Genomic DNA, 22048 nt, shown 5'->3' with positions numbered 1-22048 from the left:
CACAAATAAAAAACCTCTGTCCTTTGTGAAATAAAATTGTGCTCTTGGTTCTGTCAGGGACAGAGCCTAGAAATCCTGTTCTGGTCGCTCAACTTGTTTGTAGTTGCTGGTATGCTGCTCTAAGGTCACTGTGGATGCAACAACAGTGGGCAAGCATTTTCATTAACACAAGTTTTTCACAAATGCAGACTGCAGGTTTTGCAGTACAGACTTTTTCCATGGAAATGAAGCAATCTAACAACAAAAACTTCCTCAAAAGAAAGAATCTCTCTCCTGTTGCTTCAGTTTGTGAAGAAATTGTTCAGAGTTTAAACTGCTAATTAAAAAACCCCTGAATATCAAATAATGAACCTGGGTTTTAAAACCTATTAATGTTAATGCTAATGACCAATTTATCATCCTTTTTCTTCTTCAATAGAATGAGCGTGGTAAATATTTCTGTACCACAGTGAAGTAGAGAAATCGGGAGATTCATGTCCAGAAGTCAGGCTGCTTATCAGAGTGGAGGAGACAAACAAACCACAAAGAAAACCAGGCCAAGGCTTGTATTTCCCAACAAGAATATCAGGAGTTAAAGCTTCTCTGTCTGTCTCAGACTGTAGGAAGCTTGTTTGACTGGAGATCAGCCTTTGTTGTCATTGTCCTCTTTTGCAGCTGATAAATGTAGCAGCATCCTTTTATTTTTGTCCTTTGGCTGGCAAGAAAGAAAATTGCAGCTTCAGAAAATATTGATAAAGGCTGATGAGTGCATGCTGATGATTCTTTTTTCTTTTTTTTTTTTTTCTTTTTTTTTGGTGGTGGTGTGCTTTAGGGATAGTGTCCTCTAGCCAGTGTTTGCCATGGTGATGTTCTCAGGTGGAATGAATGAACACTAGGCACGTGCCTGGAATCCACCCTCAGCATGCAGTGTTAATTGGTAAAATCATCTTAATCACTGGGGTACAGAAATATTTACCACGCTCATTCTATTGAAGAAGAAAAAGGATGATAAAATGGTCATTAGCATTAATAGGTTTCAAAACCCAGGTTCATCATTTGATATACAGGGTTTTTAATTAGCAAACTAAATCACCATATTTAAATCACAGTGTCTTTAGGTAGGAAGAGAGAGAACACGGTGCAGGGGGAGGCATTTGGGAATATGGCATAAGTTACATAATTATTAATGAAGTCCTAGGTTTTGTTTCTATGATAGCAGATAATGTTTCCCAACTTTATTGTAATCCCTACTTTAAGGTAACAGTTGAATAACTTATTCATGTTCTAGGGAATAGAGATAAAAATACCACTTATCAAAGAAAGGTTCTCCTAGGTCTGTCTTTGAGTTTACCTGTGGTCCCTTGTGCCACCTCTGCCTGTCTTTGTTGATGAAATGCAAGACTCGTCCCAGGGAAAACTCGTTTCTTAGACACTTAAAACTGGACCTTGTATTTATGTGCAAGTGTTGAGTATCGCAGGAAGTGGATCCCACCACCTTGCTGCTGAAGTTAGTGACACAGTCAAGTGTCTGATATCAGAGATTTGCATGTCTCAGGGTTGTTAGTGGTGATGGAGCAAATGGCAGTTGTATTACTCGCCAAGCAGAAGCGACAAGGTACCATGGCTTGGGTTTCTTTGGTCATTAAGAAGTAAAAATTTTTTTCAGTGAACAGGAATAGAACAGCCATATAGACAGGCAGACACACACACATAAGTAAATTAAGTTCTCATTATCCTCAGGATTGCTGTGGCACACTTTTAAAAAATTGTATGAAGTTTGCTGGGATTATCTGGGTTATGATCTAGTACACAGTCTTCTGTTGTGGCTTTATACCGCATACATTTCTGATTAACTCTGTGGGAGGAATGGAGTTCTTTTTTCCCTAAATTTGAATAGATAAGACTGTCTCAGTGTTATGGAGGCACACGATTCAGATGTTCAGATAAGACTGAATGCATATTTTCTCTGGATTTACGGAATGTTAGTATGAAATTCTGAGAACTTGCAAGTAACATGTTTAATTTGGCTAGGCATGAAAATACACTTAATTACCCATCCTTTTAGAAAATTAGCAAAAATCAGGGGAGGGAAATGGAACTGGAAGGGTGCTCAACTGCTTTGCACTCAAGATGTGGATCAAAGCATCTGTGAATTCAGGTGCCTGGCCATGTGGTGTCTTTTCCTTTTATCTTTCTGTAATCACCTAGAATCACCAAGGTCTGTCATAGAAATATAACATGACCCAGTCAGGGAAATTATAATAGTATGAATGTATAATTAATAGTTGATAATTACCAAATCTTTAAAAATTGTAACAGTAGGGAAAGACCTGAATCCCCATGTGCCTTAGGAGGGATTAAGGATGTCATTGTTTTCTTGGCTACCTGCAGCGCTAAGAAATTTGCTAAGTGAAGTGCTAAAATGAACATAAGAAATAGCCCCTGCCCCAGGTGAGAATTTTGGGGAAGGTGTAAGGTACTTTAAGTTCCTCACTCTCACATTTTTTCTGTGCAGCTTGGATTTTCCTTCATCTCATGAGCTTATGGCCACAGGGCCTTTCAGTCTGCCTTTCCCAACCTTCAGATCAGAGCCATATTCATCTCTGCCAAACTGTATACTGAAGTAGAAATTATTTGGCCCTTTATTTTTTTCCTTTCCTTATATTAAAAAAGGGGCAGGGGGGAGCATCTAAATCTCTTTTATTATGAACAAGAGCAAGCTGGCCAAGCACTGAGGAGTGAATATTCACAGCAACCCACTGATACGCAGTAAGGAGGTTTGCATGTTAACTCCACACCAGCAAAGCTTACCAGTATTATTACATTATTTCTGCTTTTAGAGAGTTCGTCTTTGAAACTGGGTTTTATCCAAATCTGCTAGGAATTTGGCTTAAATATCACACTCCTCATATAAAACAAGTTCTGCTGCATCTGTTTATGTTCTGATTTGCCACAGTTTCTTTCTGGTGTTGAAGTAGGTACCTTTTATTGCATGCTATATCCAGGCTCTTGGGTCAGGGATTAATGTATAACTCCATTTTCCCTTTCTAGCATTTGCTTATCCCTTTTTCAAGGTATAATTTTTTTACTCTGTCTTTTACAGTGTGGTTGTCTGTGATCACTGAAGCAGTGACTCCACATAAATCCTCATCTTGCCTGCTTGACTCTGCTTGTGTTTCTGCTCAGGTTTCATTGATTTCATTGTGGAACCCACTTTTACTGTGCTGACTGACATGACTGAGAAGATTGTGACTCCGCTCATCGATGAAGCTTCCCGTTCTGGCATGTCTGGGTTCAGGCGTTCCAGGTGAATAACCATGCGCCCTTTCCTTTCACTCTGCACATGCTGCCATTGCACCCAACTCCCCCAGTTTCCCCACCACAGCGTATGTCTTCCATGTGGCTTAAAGCCCCATATCTGCATTGCCAACACTGCAGCTCACCTTGTGACGTGACTTTGTTGCAGGGAAACTCCAGCCCAGGGGAGGGCAAAAGGGGAGGCTGGCATGAACCCAAGCCATGATTCCAAAGGCAGTGAGCGCAGATGATTGTAGCCATGCAGTCAGGTGAACTTTAGTGCTCTCTCAGTCACTAATGTCAAAGAGAAGGTAGAGGGACTTGTTTGGAGGCACTCATTTCTTCATGTCTAGAAGTATAAATGAGATTGAAATACCAAAGAGGACTGGGATGTATAAGCACACTTTAGTGACAGTATTTAGGGTTATGCAAATGTGTGAAGTATGACCAGAATTTACCTGGAATTCAGGTGTAAGTTCTCTTGGCCCATTCAACCTGCTCTGCTGTTGTAGACAAACTACTCTTTTAGTAGTTTCATGGGCAGGGCATGTCTTGGGATTCAAATGCCACATGGCTAGTGCTCCCTAGAGTAGGGCTACCAAGTCAGGACTCCCTCTCCCAGGTGACTTCTTTACTCTTGGGCTGTTATACAAAGAGCAAGCACTAATATTTTTCTATGTCAGCGGTCTTGCTGCCTATATCAATATGTGCGCAATGAAGTGTCCATCCTTGAAAGACAACTGTAGGGTGTGTAACTGAAATGAGTGCCTGATTTCAGCCTCAGCTGAGGTCACCAAGCCCTGGACAGAGGCTGGCCTCCTGTCCTGTGCCTAATAGCTCCCATGTTGAATTTTAGGAGGCTCCTCCTTTGACATATTTGATTTCTAGAATTGTCTGACTCTCCAATTAATATTTAGGGAGTGAAGATGCACAATAAAGGTAATGGCAACACTTTGAGTGATTCTATTTCTTAGGGACTGTGAATACCAAAATATAAGCAGGGAAAAGCTGCCCTTTATTTCTAATACTGCCTCAGGTTGTAGTGTTTGCTTTAACATCATTGCCCTGGGGTGGGTCGGAGGGAGGGAAGGGTGAGGGAATCAAGCTTAGTTTTTGATTTTCCTGGTTGACTCTGTTAAGTTATCTAGACTTACAGTCATTATTTCTTCTTAGCTGTATTTGGGTGTATGGCATACTGATTTCTTCTGTGTTTTGTGATCTTGTGTCCCAGTCTGAATAGCATTAATCCCTCCGAAGTTAAAAGATCAAGTGTCAAGAGCACTGGGTCCGAAGGAAGTGCCTCACTCAACTGCTCCATACTCACTGTGGACTTCAAATGTTTTAAAGCCACCTGGACTGAGGTGGTGCAGCAGAACCGGGAGAAATGGAAAGCGCAAGCCACCAAAGGTAACAGCCAGGCTTCTTAGTGAAAGAATAAAAATTCTTTTCACTTCTTCTTCTTCAAGCTCTTCTTCAATCAAATTATTCTCCAAGTAAGCACTGTTAGTTTGAAAGAATCTGCTTTTCAAGGTCAACAACCTACACTGAGTTCAGAAAGATAGGAATATTGTGACTCATCTGTGCCTTATACTCTTCTTACATGGTGTAAGTGTACATAATGAAGAGGATATGGACAATGGGAGGAAAAAAAAGTAATTGTAAGGGAGGTCCCCTAAAGTCATGAGTCAGACTCAGGGTGGGTGCAAAAATAGCTGGAACAGCATTTGTAGAGATAGGTTATCAATTGTTCACTGTTAAAACTGAAAGAGGTATATATGATAGTTCAGGGAAGAAGGACAAGATATTCTGGATTCACAGCTGGTTTCCTATTTCTAGTGATAACTTGGATAATGAATTGGAAACTGTGCTGCAAATGCTCATGATGTCATCAATCTGGGAGGAACTGCAAATATTTCAGAAGAATATGATGACTGTGTTGGTTGCAAGTTGACCACAGTTGAATATTGCCATGCTACTGAAAAAGACCTCCAACCCCCTCCCCGCACCCCCAAATGAAAAAAAAAAACCAAAACCAAAACAAAAACAAAACCCCACACCTTGCTTCTAAGATCCCTCTGGCATTCTTCCCATTTTTCCAGCAATAACAAGGCCCTCACAGCAGTCCTGTGTCCAATTTTGGCCACTCCAGTTCAGGAAACATATGGACCAGTTGCAGACAATACAGAGTACAGCAATAAGAATGATGGTAACTGTTGTTTATAGCTGAGAAGATTTATAGCTGAAAGCAGTTTTCTGAAGACTACTGCAGCTGCAAAATAAGGGAATTATTTTTTTATTCAAATACCCTGTGCTGTTAAGAGGAGAAAAAATTGGCAGGTGATTATAAACTGATAATAAGTTAGACATTGGCAAATCTCCATTGTTGGAGGCCTTTCGGAACTAATGAGATCCATCTGTTGAGAATGACATAGGTATAACTGCCCCTTGCCTCCAGGTGCTGGATGATTGCCCAAGGTCTCCTTGAGCCCTCTGGTGATTTAGACCAGCTTTGGAACCAAAAAAGCTTCAATGTATCACTGATTATTTTTTTTTCTTCATGAAACTGTTTGTGACACAATTTCTTATCTGAGCTGAATGCTTGTTACTCAAACCCTTATTTAATGGAATAGTTGTATTTCATGTAAATGGAAGGAGTTTGATTTTAATGTATTATGTGGCCTTGGCGTCAGGGCTGATGGAAGGTTTGGCGTAGTTCTCCTGTTTGCCAGAGCACATTGTTCCTCTCCAACTGAAAGGCCTGTCTAAAGGTGCAGGAAAGCATGCATTATTATTCAAATTAAATTTTCCTTTGTGATTAAAACTTGCCATTCAGGAAAAGCCTTTCTAGGCATTCCATGAAAATGAAAACAGAAATGTAATTCAAAATCTGCTTATTTGCCAGGGGCTTTTTTTTAAGCTTTTTTTTTTTAATCGGTATTTACTATTTCTCAGTTCTTTGTGGACCAAACAAATTAAAGCTAACCAAACAAGCAAAGCATTTAACACTGTCAGTGTCTCACAGTATAGGAGTGTTGAGTGAATGAAGCCAATACAGTTAACTAGTTTTAAGGATTTCATTTCAACATGTACCATACATATTTGCTTGTCTACTAAGGATCTACTAGATAAAAATCCTATATGCAAGAGAGACCTGTGGGGAAATAAATAAAATCCATCTTATATTTCACCTAAAACAAATATATAGGGTAGATCATAATAAATTCTGGATATTTAACTTTTAAGTGTGCTTTATACCCACTTGCAGTGATTACTTTACATAAAGACTTTTTTCTAAATGTGCACATGTAAATGTCAAGTTTTGATTCAAGTGGATGTGCACACATTGCTTAACTAATGCTCCTACTGGTAATATGTATTGATGCAGTATTTCATAGCCATTCTTTACAGAGTATCCCGATGATAAATTTTTGGTTATTAATACTTTAGCTGGAGAGGAAAATGTTTCATTTTCAGTTGCCTCATAAAAAAAGTCCTTCTAATGGCTCCTGAGGATAGTCTATGGAAGAATTAATAGATCACTTGAAAGCAGAGAGCTCACCAGCCTGCATATTAGACATGGGACCCCTGGAGTAGGTAATTTTATCTTTACCTTTCTGACAACGTTTAGCCCTGAATAGTTGATTTACTTTATGGTTTTGCCAAACTTCATCTCCAATAACTTGGATCAGAGTCCCAGTTCATGGGTCAAAGATTCAGAAAGCAGTCTCAGCTTCTGTTCATCTGAATTCATTGACTTTTGCATAATTTCTGTGTTTCTGGGTGCATTTAGCAGTACAAGCATACATATTTTTTTATCCTGAAAGATCTATACAAACGTATGGCTCAGCGTACCCTTGTATGGGCTGGGGACTAAGGAACTGTTCTTGGACTCCAGAGCCCTTGTATCAAAACATTTGCTCAGCTGCTCTCTTGCTCCTGACTTGCAGCAAGTCTTTGCACCTGTTTCCATCTGCCTTGCCTGTCTTAGCCATGTGCAGCAGGGCCTGCCACACAGCAGGAGTTTAAATTGCTGACCCCCATCAAACCGGTGTCTTGCAATGCATCAAGATGCTCTGCCAATAAAAATAAGGATTATTAAGATAAGATAGATAAAGCATTTAACTGTTGATTGACAACAAATAGCAACTGAGGATCAGAAGGGGAGGAAACCCATCTATTATTATTACTATTACTGTTACTATTATTATTATTAAATTATTTGTAGAATACCGTATTCCCTTTGCTAATGGCATTGTCCCAAAAAGCATCAGTGAGCTATTTTTATCCTGAGTGTGGTATTTATAGAAGATTTTTCAGACTATGTGGGTAAAGTAAGTGGGTTTATTACTGATCTCTTTTTGCTTAAAGGATCACCATTAAATAGCTACAAATTAAAAAACTGAATAAACAAACACCCTGATGTGCAAAGCACCATTTAGATAAAGTATTTTCTGACACTAATTTTGACAAGAGGCACTCATCCAACAGTGCTGTAGCAAGCCTCAGTCTCCTGAGCCAAATTTCTCTCCTGTGGTTCAGGTGCAAAATGCAGCATTTCTTTTTCAGATCCCCAAATGAGAGGAATCCTTCTGTATACCGTGAGACTCCAGAGAAAATATCAACATACCTAGCTGAGCTATCTATGGAAGCTACCATAGATTTCAGGAATGATTAATAAAGTGAGGGAGGCTCATTTCTAATTTAATTATATTTTCATGTGAGCCATAATTTATTAATTTAAAAATTAATTAACTTTAGTTAGCTGCTGGCAAGGAAATATAGATTGGCATTTCTTATAAAGACGGTTTTCCCCCTTTCTCTCTTGTATCCCATCGGTACATTTTTCTCAAAACTGGTTCTGATTCACTCATAAGAAGTATTTGACGAGACACTTAGAAATTCTTTTGTAATTTTTACTCACTGGCCAAGAGCCTGCTCCTGTAAGGAACAAACCATCTTCCCTATAGATGTCAAGAATACTTTCGTAGGACCAAGGCAGACATTATTCAGTGTTTTGTAGGATCTGCTCCTCTCCTCATCAGTTTACACAATCTCTGAGAAAACAGGAGATACATCTGTGATTCCTATCACAATTAAAGTGCAATTGGTTGCCCACGATGGGGTAATGAGTGGGCTGGGATATTCGACCCAGGAATCTTTAATACAGGCGTAGGGTGGTCACATCTGAATGCTTAGGCTCAGTATGGATATAGACATGCTCTTGAAACTGCATAAACTCACAGGTTCCAAATAGAGTGTGTGCTGAGCTACTGAGCTGCTTTGGCAGATAAGTCTCTATTGATCATGGAAAAAGGACAGAAAATTATGGAGTCTCTGCCCAGAGTCTGTGCACACCCAGCCGTGTTTATTAGCTCAAGGGCTGCACTGAGGGACTGTGGTTGAGTCCTGCTTTTCAGTGTGAGGCAGGAAGCCACACAGAGCCTTTGCAGCTGAGTCTGTGGGGGTGTGCTGTACCCAACCTGGGCTAGAAATGTAGTGATCTCAACACCTGGAGCCAAAGTAATTTGCAACCTATGTTGTAAGTATGTGTTGCATCAGTACCTATGGTTTGGATAAGAAACAAAAGCAGGAGTAGTATCTTGAATGGGGGAAAATGGCTTCTCAGTGAATTAATTTTTTTTTCTGACTGACAGTATTTTGAGATGCTGCTGTTGTTCAACACTCACTTTTGAATTTATACCTTTGCATATTTCTGATTGACTGCAAGACTTTTTGAGGTGGAAGGGCAAGTACTAGTAGCAATATATTAGTCTGCCAAGAAAGAACAGAGCCATAAAGAAAGGATAACAGTAAGTGCAACAGAAGAGATTAGGAAGCTGGCATTGGAAGCAACCTGGAACAAGAGGGAAAAAAAGTAGATACCAAAGAACCAAGACTTCTTATGTGCTTAGAGTTACATGGTATGGTATGAGATAAACTGAATGTCATTTGACTGATTGTTGTGTGTCGAAAATGAAACTAACCTTGGCACCCCTAGAGCCTTCAACAGCTAATATCTCTTTTTAATTTGCCTTTTAAGAATTTTGAGGAACTGCTTTTTCAAAGGTGAACCTTATATAGTAAAAAAAAGACATGCACATAATATACATTTAGGCCAACATGGGGTGTTTTTTTCAGAATACTTCCTTAAATGTTCTCCTGTGCTCTTTTTCCCTTGTCAAGTCAATTCCTACATTTATCTAAGTAATCGCTGTTTGCATGTAAAAAGCTGAAGTAGACTTAGATGTGTGAGTTACATCGTTCTTGTCAAATTGACTGATAATCATGATTTCTTTCCTTGTTTTTCTTCTCTCTTTGCTGAGGATGCAGAAGAAAAAGCTAAGAAAGAAGCAGAGGAAAATGCTCATCAGGGAACAGATGAAAAGAAAGCAGATGAAAAGGATGAGAAGAAGCCAGCTGAAGATGCCACAGCAGCAAAGACAGAGAACAGCAAAGAACCAAATCCTGGGGAAAACAAAAGCGCAGATTCCAATAAGAATCATGTAAATGGGACTCGGCAAACTGGGGTGAACAAACATGAAGCCTCTCAAGGGAAAAATGCACCTAGGACAGATAAGGGAACGGACTCTTATCACGCAGCAGGAGAAGAGAAACAGCATGTCCAGAATGGTGAGTTCTCTCCTTCCACTGAAATGTAAATCCAGCCCTAAAACCAGTATCTCACCTCAGTGATGGGGGAACTTGGTGTCCTGAAAGGATGTCCTGGGCTCAGAGCCTTTTCCTGGACATTGGCATAGTCACTTGCATATGGGAATTGTAACCTGTAAATTAACTCCCATGTACTGTTCTTCTGTAGAAGATGGGGTTCATTATACCTGCTTGGTGCTTTTGGAGTAAAGGAAAAAATGTCTTTTCTCATGAAAATGAAGCAGCCTCTTATGATACACAGGCTGAAAAGCTGAAACAAATACCCTTGGTTCAATGAACAGCTTCATTGTTTGGGTAACTGACAGAGGAGAAGCCAAAGTTGGCTTATAAACTCTTTTTAAGGCCAGTTAAAGGTATCTTTGAACAGAGTTACAGCTATAAATATGTTTTGGGACAGAGGATTTTCCCCCCTCTCTGTTTTTAAGAGTTACTTTATTTATGCTTCCTTTGCTTAGTTTTTTTTATTAGGGGAGTCACGAGCCTTTTTTTGGAGATTTTTTTTTTTCAGAAATTTTATTCCAGTGTTTTAACTTGCTGTAGAACTGTGTCAAAATAGGAATCGCGCTTTACACCCAAAAAAGGTGGAAGAAATGTTTGCAAATTGTGTTAAACGTTAAAAAAAAATAATTAGACCCATGAGAACACATCAGCTGTCTCTTGGCCAGCTGTCTCTTTAGACACTGTCCTTCCCTCCCCAGCTCCTGCTCCTTGAAGCCATTATCAAAAAATGGCAGTACAGCCACATGTGACTTGTCACAAATTTGGCTAGTATCAGCCAGTCCAAAACCAGCAAAAACCTCAGACTTTGAAGCATCCTTTTAGAAAAAGCCTGAGTGAGCATACAGGCTTTGAAAGTCCCAGGCTCAGGCAGTGAGTTTTGATGGCAGCAGAGGCAGAAATTCTGTTTAAAACATTCCTGATATGATTCTCATGTATTTCACTTGGCTTCTGGCATTTCCCAGTGATCACTTCATCATTAGGGTTTTTTGAGATTGGAAGGACTATGGGGATCCAAGCTGTCATGCTCTGTTATATATGGGATTTGTCTTCAGACAGTGTTACACGGGTGAATAGGAATGGGCCCCCCAAGGAGACAAAAAGGACGGGGACATATGAAATCCCAGTTAGACTGCATCAGACTTTTCTTCTGAAATCCTTTGTTTTACATGCTTCTAGCAATACAGGGGTTAAGTGTTCTCTAGTGATTTTGATAGTACCCTTTTCTGCAAAGTCTCTCTGCTGCAGGTGTCAAAAATGCTTTGAAAGGAATTATAATGATTTCTGAAAATTAGTGTCTTCCTCAGGAAAATAAATTCTGCTCCTTAATTTATGGGATAAGGCCTTTATGAGGTACAATCACTGCAGAGTCTTTGGAGACTGATGAAATCTTAACATTCATATCTCTGGGTTCACCACAGCTTCCTTTGTGCCTATATGTTAATATCTATTGTAAAGTATTTGCCTTATTATTTCTCTGCCTTTGTAATCCCTTTCAAAAAGATCATTATGATCATCGTTCTGCTCTGCTGCTGGCAGTATGGCAGGGTAGATATTACAATATGCTGAAGTCCCCTATTCATAATAAGTTATATTCAATGAAAGTTCAGAAATTGTGTTGTCAGGTGAGTTGAAAGTCTCCCTTAGTCACTCGCTGCCCATGTGCTTTCTCAGAGAGATCAAACTGAAATAACGTATGTATGGATGTTCATCATCTTCTCCTGCACACACTTAGGGTCAAGCAACTTCTTTATGCAGTGGTCAAATATAACATTATTAGCTCATCATTACCATCAGGCATATGATGGTGGAGGAAATGCAAGAAGACTTTTGTGCTTTGCTAGATACATTTTCATTTCATTTGCTGAAGACAGTGTCCTTCTTTTAGAGGCCACCTTTGTCAAGCAGACACCTCAATCCTGCTTGGAGCCACTCATACCTCTCTTTTCAATTAGCCCAAGTCAATGGCAGTGTCATAAGCTGAGGAGGTTACTGCTTGTCCTGTATCATCTTGCTTTCATTTTTCTCTAACCCACACAGCAAACTTAGGAAGAAAAACATGAAAAGTTTTAGCTCTGAATGAGAAGTGAACAGGACATGTTTTTTCCATCTTGTTAAATATTTTAAGATTTGAAAAGCATTCCTCTTTTATACCATGATGAAGCTTAAATGGAGAGGAAGGTCGATCCTCTGTCATCCAAGAATAAGAAATATTCCAGTGTTTAGGGCACAACGTGGAAGAAGGAGACTTTCCTTCTCTGAAATTTCTCTTTTTTTGAGTTGTTCCAAAAATAAATATCCACTGGCCATGACTATTTTGAAGGCAGATTAGATCCTCTTTAACACACAATACCTATAATCTTGATCCAAAGGCCGGGAAGTAGTTATACTAACAAAAATAGTAATACAAATGGAATAAGCATCACTTTAATACAGCCCCGTAACATACCTCACATTTACAAAATTCTGAAGCGAGACTTCTACAGTTTTTTGTGTTGAGGTGTGGGTCACAAATTCAGTGCTACTCCTCTGGGGGGAAAGGAAAAGCTGAGTTGCCTGCTCCCATCCGGGCAGGCTGCTGTTGCTTCTCTGGACATCTGAAGGAAGGACACCTTCTTTGCTGATGTTTAGACACTGCAGCTGAAGGAGCCCTGTTCTGCTAGAGCTCTCCCTTTAAGTTATTTTTCATTTGATCTTGCATTTGACATTCTCATTCAATGAAGGGATGGTCTGGGAAGGTCTGATATGCTCTGCTGTATGACTAGTAGAGGACGGAAAATGAGAATGACTCTGGTTAACTTTCCTGGCTTCATAAAATACAACCCAGCTCAAGTTGCCATTTTCATTCTGCATCAACCATTGCTCTGCCAAAGGCCTTGCTCTCCTGGTTTGCTACAGAGACTCTAAAGCCAGTGATCAATGCTAGGATGATTGTTTGTTCCCTGATACCGTCATCAAAGGACCAACCCAAATGAATCTGTGGATAAAGGAAACTGGTAAGAGGAAAAAGGAAACTGGTAAGAGGAAGCAAGATAACATTATATAAGACTGTTTGGGATATCTAAGGTGGTTCTTAATGCAGAGACTTATGATGAAGTCTTGCAGGGTCTTAGTCCTTTGAAAGCATAAATGTTTCAGAGTCCTGATTTTGAAATGAAGGTTGTGCTCAGGTTTTTTAATGGCCTAGATACAACCAGAGGGAGTATGAGTTTGCATGTGCACTTAAAAAGGTGTGAACAATTAGAATAAATTTAAAAGTAGATTGTAAGGCTTGATTTTCTGTAGTAGTTGGATAAATTTTGTCTGGTGCTTTATTCTATGAAGATGTGTTAATCCAGTTCCTTGTGAATTCAGACCTTTTCTCCTAAGGAACAGCTCCTTTGGATGTTGCAATTTGAGTTACAAGCATTAATAAACTGCAGTCTGCATTAAAATGCTTATAGTGTTTCTTATTGCTTCTTTCTAGGTGAATTAAAGGAAGACAGTAAGTTGGACAAAAAAGATCAGTCCGGTGTGGGGGATGAATCAAAGAAAACAGATGGTAAGGACAACATTTTATTACAGTTTGTCACCCATTTTTATATGCAATCTACTGTTTCCTAAACATCTGCAGTTTATTCTAAAACCAAAAAATGGTGCGGTAACCAGAAACAGACTTAACAGAAACAGTCATTAGGCTTGAAAAAAGCCATTGGGGCATTCTGGGGGAAAATCATCCCTTTCACATAATGTCTAGCACCACTTAGTTGTTCTTTTGGTAAGCCTTATCCATCAATTTTTGTGCATGCCTGCAAGAAAAATCCTGGATTATTGGAGTTGCTTAATAGGAAATGTGGATTTGTGAGGTTCTATCCTTCTGACTTTCTTTGGGTCGTATTCTGCTCTCTGTTAGGACAGGCTGTATGGGAGATGCAAAAAGCAGAGCTAAGAAAACACCCGCACAAGGTTTTTTAGACACTGCAGCTGAAGGAGCCCTGTTCTGCTAGAGCTCTCCCTTTCAGTTATTTTTCATTTGATGCATTTGGCATTCTCAAGGTGTCCCTGTTTTTCATGATTGCATGTTATACTACACCAATACAAACACAAAGCTTTCTTGACTTAATTGTCTGAGGGGGAATTGCCAAGTGCTGTTGAACCACAGGTGTGGGAAGCAATCAGGAGTGAGCACATCAGCATAGACATCCTATTAAGGATGCTATAGAAAAGGGATGTTGCTGAAACATTGTTGAACTGAAGGAATCTCAAGCCATAGGATGATTTCTTGAGCATCTGGGAATAATGTCAAATTAGTCTGAGCCTAGTGTAGAGGTCCACAGATGTTTTAGTAGCCTCAGCAAAGTGGAAAAACACCTGTAAGGTCTGTGGCATGTTTACCCTTTTGCACCTCCTCAGCTGTGTACTGCAGGGCTCCGAGATAGTATCTGAACCCACGTTGCTCCAAAAGCAATTGCTAAAGTATTAGCTAGCAAAATAAATGGAAACTAATGTTAGAGCTAGTATTTTCTTTCTGCATGTCTCAGTGAAATCCACTGAAACACAGCTATTCCTAAATGTAAATAATACAGTAGTTTGTTTTGATGGTCAGGAAAGACAACCTCATTTTAAGTACTGCAGTTTAGAATGATACCATGTTTTCTTTTATTGCTTCCTTTTAAGAAACTATTTAAAAATCCTATTGCTCTAGCAAAGTGATAAATAAGAAGAAAATGTGATACCTCAAGTAAAAATGTAGAAAAATTCATCTAGAAGCATGTATTAATTTCAGACAGGCTCTTTTTTTTAAGAGGCCCCTTAGCAACAATTGTTTAGGAAAATTCAATTATTTTGTTAAGAGGTCATATTATTTACACAGTTGAGTTAAGTGTCTGTCAGGAAAACAGTCTTGAACAAGTACCATTCACAACTCTTTCTGCGGTCATGCAGAAATTAAGCACAAATACTCAAATAACATGCTACTCTTCAGATGTTCATGAATACGTGCAGTGCTGTATGTAACTATCAAGGTCCCAGGAGAATTAATGGGCAGAATGGCTACTCTCCCCAGTGCGATGGGTGATGGCTGAGCAGTGGCTGTGCTAGAAGGCTGCAGCCCTGGCAGGACCAAGTGGATGCAGAAACACTGGGGCTTCTTTAGGAGGACTCAGGAGCATCAGCCCAGACACTAGAATAGACCCAGGAATCCCTAACTTTGAGGACCAGGTTACATTTGAAGGCCTGCACTCTCAAGAATCTTGGAAAGATTAGGGGCACCTATTTAGTTGGGCTGGAGACCCAAGAAGTGATTGTTTCATGCTGACTTGAAGATTGAGGGTGTGAATTTGGTTCCTTGCAAGTTGCTAGTCTTTGTGTGCTGTTGGTTGTTTAATGTCTATTTGTTCTCCTGTAAGAAAATGTTTTGCTCATCCCCTTAGGGAAAAGACCAATACCATGGGACCAGCTGATTACAGCGAATAAACAACTGTAACCATGCAAGGACAATTTGTAGGCTGAATGTTTTTCATTCAGACGCTGTAGAGACAGATTATAGCTAACGATCTCATTGATAGAAATCAGGACAAAAATTGTGAATGATGCACCCTAGAAAGGAAAGTGCTAGAGTGACACTTCTGTTTCGACAAATACTGCGCAACCTGTTCTGTTCATTACTCACTCCAGAGCAAATCTCCTTACCAGCCATGTGAGGGATGTGGAGAAAGGAACATTATCCATGGATAATACATAGCTGTTTGCAGACTACTGAAATGTTTACCCGAACATATGCTTTCTCACATGCCTGTACATGGTCTTTCACATGCTGGAAAAAAATATTAAGCGGGGGTGTTAGAAAGATTGAGGTTACAGCTATAATGCATTCACCATGTAGTTTGCTGGTGGGTGAAACTCAGCCTGGACTTTTTGCAGGGTCAAGTGTACTTGGGTTTTACAGCCTCTGTTCAGTATGTAGCTGGAGTGTATTTGTATTAAACAGGTGCCCATTTGTGTAGATTTACTATGAGGGCTTCAGCTTTCTCATCCCCACCCATTAGCATCAGCTAGAGCCCTGCACCCAAGTGAGGTCAGTCTGCTACCCTGTCCTACTGCACAGGCATCCTGCATCTGGAGAAAAAAGCTGCAGAGCGTATGTTGCATAAATCTTTGGAGGATCTGTGTCCAAGTTGCTTTTTGAGTGTATACAAAGGAAATTATTTTCATATCTTGTTATAGGAATACGTACGTGCCGAAATATTTCCAAGACATTTGTCCTTCTACTACAACGGGAACCAAGTGGCCAGGGACACACAGAGTAACTATCCCATGTGGACACAAAGACACTGAAGCTGCATGTCCTCACTGTAGTCACAGGTGTGAAATGTAGCTTCTGTGTCAGGGTTACCTTGAAGCTACACAAAAATAGTTAAGTGGTCATGCCTCTAGAAACAGGGATCAGTCTCTCTGAGAAAGCGAGAAACTATGTATGCATCTAGCTAGAGCTTCATGCCACTGACTCTATCTGTACCAAAGCCAACTACTTTAAAACTAGCTTGAGCGTGGCTTTGTAAGCTGCAGTCATGCCTTAGATTTCAGTCTTAACCGCTTCAAAATCCTGTGCAAGTCTCTTGAACGTAGGCTAGTCTCCTCATGTTAATCTAATCTTCATATTATTGGCTTTTTTTCTGTGGGAGATGCTTCTGAACTCAGTACTGCCCATATTTTCAGTTCCAAGAAAAGAGATATGGGACTGCCATTTTCCACATAAAGACACAGCCCTATCAGAGACATCATCAGCACAAGTAGTTCATCAAATGTTTCCTGTGGGATAGGACATTATTAAACCATTTTGGAAAACCTGATTTTCCCATGCGAAATAGTTGCTTTTCAGCACTTTGAATGGAAAATTCAAAAACGGTCACATGGAAGTAATTTTTGTCTACATTCACAAACTTTCTTTTTTGCAATTTTTTTCTGCTTACAAAACTGGCAACAAATGAGAAAATTATTCTTCCCCATTTCAGACTAGATATAAGGAAGACTGGCAACAAATGAGAAAATTATTCTTCCCCATTTCAGACTAGATATAAGGAAGAAATTTTTTACTGTGAGGGTGGTGAAACACTGGAACAGGTTGCCCAGAGAGGCTGTAAATGCCCCATTGCTGAAGTGTTTAAGGTCAGGCTGGATGGGGCTCTGAGCAACTTGATCTAATTGAACATGTCCCTGCCCATGGCAGGGGGTTGGACTAGATGACATTTAAAGGTCCCTTCCAACCCACACTATTCTATGATTCTATGATTACCACTTTCACAGGTTATGTCTACCACCTCCTCATTTTTCTCCTACTGGGAGAAGATTCAGCAATGTAAATACAAAGTTTTCAGTGCAACTTTTTGTGCCGGGGACCAAAACACAGTTTATTCAAGTATTCTTTTTCAGCTATGTCCTGGTTTCACCTGGGATAGAGTTAACTGTCTTCCTAGTAGCTGGTACAGTGCTATGTTTTGAGTTCAGTATGCGAAGAATGTTGATAACACTGATGTTTTCAGTCGTTGCTAAGTAGTGTTTAGTCTAAAGTCAAGGATTTTTCAGCTTCTCACCCCCAACCAGCGAGAAAGCTGGAGGGGCACAAGAAGTTGGCACAGGACAGAGCCAGGGCACCTGACCCAAACTGGCCAACGGGGTATTCCATACCATGTGGCGTCCCATCTAGTATAGGAACTGGGGAGTGGGGGCGGGGAATCGCCGCTCGGGAACTAGCTGGGTGTCGGTCGGCAGGTGGTGAGCAATTGCACTGCGCATCATTTGTACGTTCCAATCCTTCTATTATTACTGTTGTCATTTTATTAGTGTTATCATTATCATTATTAGTTTCTTCTTTTCTGTTCTATTAAACCGTTCATATCTCAACCCACGGGTTTTGCTTCTTTTCCCGATTTTCTCCCCCATCCCACTGGGGTTTGGGGGGGAGTGAGTGAGCAGCTGCATGGTGCTTAGTTGCTGGCTGGGATTAAACCACGACAAGCTAGCAATTACAGACAATTAAAAGGTTCTTTTTCTTGTGTTTGTACTGGGAACTTATTATTCTAGTGGTAACATGCGCGTTTGCAGGTTATAGCACAGAAATAGACAGGATATTTGTATCTTGAACAGCTAGTACGTACAGAGAAAGCCTAATGTGCCCTGGGTATGTGTGATGAGCAATGCTCCCACCTTGTGGTCAAATCGTAACCCTGCGTTTTGAGAGGTCATAGTTTCAATAGTCCATGCCTCTATGCAGCGCAACAGGATTGAATGGAATAGTATATATTTAATGTAATATAATGTAATATAATACAATATGTAGCCTTTTAAATAGACAGACTGTATGAAGTGTTCATAACAGGCTTATCGGAAATTGAAGTTTTAGCTTGCTTTATTTTTATTTTGTTAAGCTATACTGTTGCTTAACAGTAGTTAAAAGCTTTTCCTGTGTGTTCTATACATTGCCTATGCCAACATGTAAAGCTGCCTTTTGGTCTTAATTTTTCTTGACAATCATTCCTTGATCAGCAAGTGGAAAATTCCCTGATTATAAAGGTAAAGTACAGGGGCTTCATTTCTTTCTGTCCAGCTGTCTGCAAAAATCAAGTGGCAGAGTAGCTGGCACAGAATGTTGTTTTCTGAGAATGCTTTTGGTATAGGAACATGGTGGTGTGAAGGAGCCATGATGATGGCTCCACAATTATCCCAGACAGACTTGAATTAACAAGATTCTTCCCAGCATTGCTTAAGGAGGATGCAGCTTTTTGCAAAGCTGTTCAACCATTCAAGAATTATTTGTCTTTGCAACCTCCTGCAGATATGGTTTTCATGTGTGTCGGTCTAGTCAAGACCACTACACAGCAATGAATGCTATGTAGACTTCTGACAAAACCCTGCTCAGGTAATCTGCATAATGCCAATGTTGTTTTAAAAGGTTAAAACCTTTAAAAAGGTTACTCAACCGTATGAATGAACAGCATTTGTCTATATCTTCTTGAGAGAGGTAAAAAGGTAAATTTCAGGTCATATAAATAATGGTGCCATTTCTATTTCTCTTCCAAAAGATAGACTGATTTCTCCATTATTGTTGGAAGCAAACAGCCCATTTCAGGTTGTAAGGCAAACACATTGGGTTCCTCCTTGCTGCCTGATAGTGCTTTTGATATTATATGTCAGAATCCAGCAGCAGTGACAAATTGGAATTACAACAGTCTAAGACTACTTCTAAAGACAATTTCCTTCTTTTTCTTACTTCTTTTTATGGCCTGTTATTTGAATTACATTAGAAGTTATTGCCCCAAGTTAGAAATCAGAAAGCGTTGTACTGATACCTTCTGGAAAAGCTTGCTTGAAAGCTTGAAGACATTTTGCTATCCAGAAAGACACATTTCACCATAATTTATCTCTGCTGAACAATTGCTCCATAGTAGTGCAGTATAGGATAACTGGAGGGGGGAAAAGCTTCTGCGCTTTTTAAAATCCTTTTTGTGCTCTTTTGAAACAAATGAGTGTGTCTAATTTAGCAAGTGGCACCTGAGGCAAGCTGGAATTTCCATAGAGGGATGTACTCTGAGGAAGGTTTTATGCAGTTTTAATATCAAGTAGAAGATGAACATGATGTGACGTGATCTTTGAAGCTAAATGCAAAATACATTGTTAGCATCCTGACCTTGGGAACGTTACATCACCATGGCATGCATACTCGATGGGAATATGTAGAAAGGTACCTTGTATAATTATGCAGATTATTTTGCAACTTGTCAGTTTTGTGAGTGTGTGTGTAAATCTTATGGAAAGCACCTCACCTGGTTTTCCTTTGAGACTTTCACGTAACTCTTTTTTAGCCTGCTTTCCATCGTTCAGGCCATGCCAGGTAGTTAGAAGGTCCTTAGGATGCTTGATTGCTTTTTGCTTCTACTTTATGTGAAGTCACAGATATAAGTGACAAGTTTAAAAATTGGGAATAGCATTTGGCTTGATTTCAGATTTAAGTGAATATTTGGAATATTAATTCCAGGTGCATGCTGGAAAAAAAAAAATTACTGCAGGTACTTAAGTAGGTTTTTTGAGTAGTTAACTTTATGGGGAACGTTTTTTTTCAGGTTACCTTTGGTCCTTTAAATATAGTTCTGTTCAGAGATAGCATATGGCTGCATTGCTCCTTGAGGTAAGTAATGTTCATGGTCCTAGAGGCATGGAGGAATGTGTAACTTATGCAGTACATTATGGAAATTCTTCCTTGATTTTGCACCATCAGCCATTTTATTGCACCAGTCAGGGAGTGGAGCTGTGAGCTTGCTTCCGTTACAGTCCTTCTTACCCCACTTAGGATAATTTGCCTGTGCAATGATGTATAGCAGTTCTCTGCTTCGGCAAGAGGAAAGTCCTCCTTGCTCCCCAGCTCCATGAATTTATGTTCAATCCAGTGACAATCAGGCCTCTTTTTCCCCATGAAACACTTAGCCCTGAAAGAGAAACAAGATCGTGTCTGAAGGGAATGACTGAAGGGGAGGAAGAATATGAAATGGCTCCTCAAAAGAGGTTGGTGACCTTTAGCTTTCATGTCATCCCTTCCCCATGGAACAACTAGCTTCCAATTTGAGTATACCCGCTATAGGTATCTTACCAGATAGGGACTCTGACAAGGTAGTTCAAGTAGAAGCATTAAGAAGGAAGAATTCCAACAGTCAACTGTATGGGAATCCAAATGTAAAGACTGCACTCTACAAACTGCCAGCCAGGTGCCCTTTGTTTTCTGTGCTGGACCTGCTGCCTGGTCTCTCCCTGGGGGCAGAGACAAAGGGATATCAGGCTGCTCAGTCTGCACTTCTGTACCATTCAGTCCACAGAAGCTGGACAAAGAGAAGAGAGAGTCATTTTACAGGTTAGTTTTCTGAAACTCATACCCTAATAGTAATCTTTACTACTTATTACCATTAATCGATCCATCGTGAGGCAATTCATTCTTTTCTCTGCTTCTAAACCACTGCTTTGCTATTCTTAATGTCAAAACCTGGGACTTGGAGGCAATAATAAAGGTAGAAGAAGAAAACCAGCAAGTGATATTAGTTGAAAAGTGCTATTTTGAATCAGGCTAAAGTATTTAGGAATTTAAGTCTAATTCAAAACAAGTGATTGTCAAAAACTGAAGAGGCACTGAAAAAATTCAAATGAGAATTTTTGCTTTGAAGTGATGTTTCACTTTTTTAGCCAGCTTTAACTAAAGGGTAAAAATAAAAGATTTGTTTGTGTTAGATGAAAAGCTCAACTTGTTCTTTCATTTCCTCTCCACCCCCTTTCCACCAAAAAAAACCACTCCCCAACAATCGTTTTTGCCATGAGAGAAAGCAAGCAATTACTTGTGTCTGACCCAGAGCTAAGCATTATCCTGACTTTTCAGTTTAGTCACTCAATCAAAGAAGCAATTATTTGCCCAGTGCTAATTACAAAATTCTGATTCATACACTTGGCTGAAAACTTTGTTGGCTTTGATTATCCTTCTGCCTATGGCAGCTCATCCCTTTTGTGCCTTGAAAAGCACTGGGGTTTTCGTTTCCATCCACAATGGAACAGCTCTTTATGAAAACCATGATCTAGCTTTTACCCCAAACATGTTCAGAGCTTTGAATTATGTTTGATTATCAAACACAGAATAAGCTTTCACACTCATTCCTGTAGGTCACTTTGTTTAATCAAAGTGTCTAATTTCTTTTGTACATGCTTTACTCAGGAAACTCAAACGTTACTTGGTGTAGTGAAACTTTTGCCAATGTATTCATTGTGTTTTTCTCTGCTGTTATGTATTTCCATAACATGCTGGTAAGTAAACAACATATATGAAAACAAAGCTAATCTCGTTCTTCCATCACTGATGTGATGTCAGGTCAAGTGTAATACAAGCTGTCAAGCAAACATAAAACTCAACACCAGCGTGAACAGGACTAGAAATTGTTTGACGTCATGAATGATTTAGGGATAATTATGCGCCAAAGCTCAAAAATCAGAATACCTTCTATGCTAATGTCATTTCTCCTCCTAGCTAAATGAATGTTAAGCACTTGAGTCGTCTGCTAAATTAGAATGATGGTATTTAAATTCAGTTACAAAACAA

The 22048-nt window shown here is 39.7% G+C and overlaps 1 protein-coding gene across 9 annotated transcripts in view; it reads left to right on the top strand.

Moving 5' to 3' along the window:
- The window catches only part of PDE1C (phosphodiesterase 1C), a 334278-nt gene that overhangs the window by 288149 nt on the left and 24081 nt on the right, over nucleotides 1-22048 (top strand). For all 9 annotated transcript variants that reach the window (XM_052796719.1, XM_052796772.1, XM_052796729.1 and 6 more), the window contains 4 exons: nucleotides 3166-3286; nucleotides 4508-4683; nucleotides 9607-9906; nucleotides 13409-13483. In XM_052796719.1, the coding sequence (XP_052652679.1) occupies nucleotides 3166-3286; nucleotides 4508-4683; nucleotides 9607-9906; nucleotides 13409-13483 (672 nt within the window). The remainder of the gene's footprint in view (nucleotides 1-3165; nucleotides 3287-4507; nucleotides 4684-9606; nucleotides 9907-13408; nucleotides 13484-22048) is intronic.

Source organism: Harpia harpyja, chromosome 1 (genome assembly GCF_026419915.1).
Source record: "Harpia harpyja isolate bHarHar1 chromosome 1, bHarHar1 primary haplotype, whole genome shotgun sequence".
NCBI lineage: Eukaryota > Metazoa > Chordata > Aves > Accipitriformes > Accipitridae > Harpia > Harpia harpyja.
This window is presented reverse-complemented; position numbering and strand designations above follow the sequence as displayed.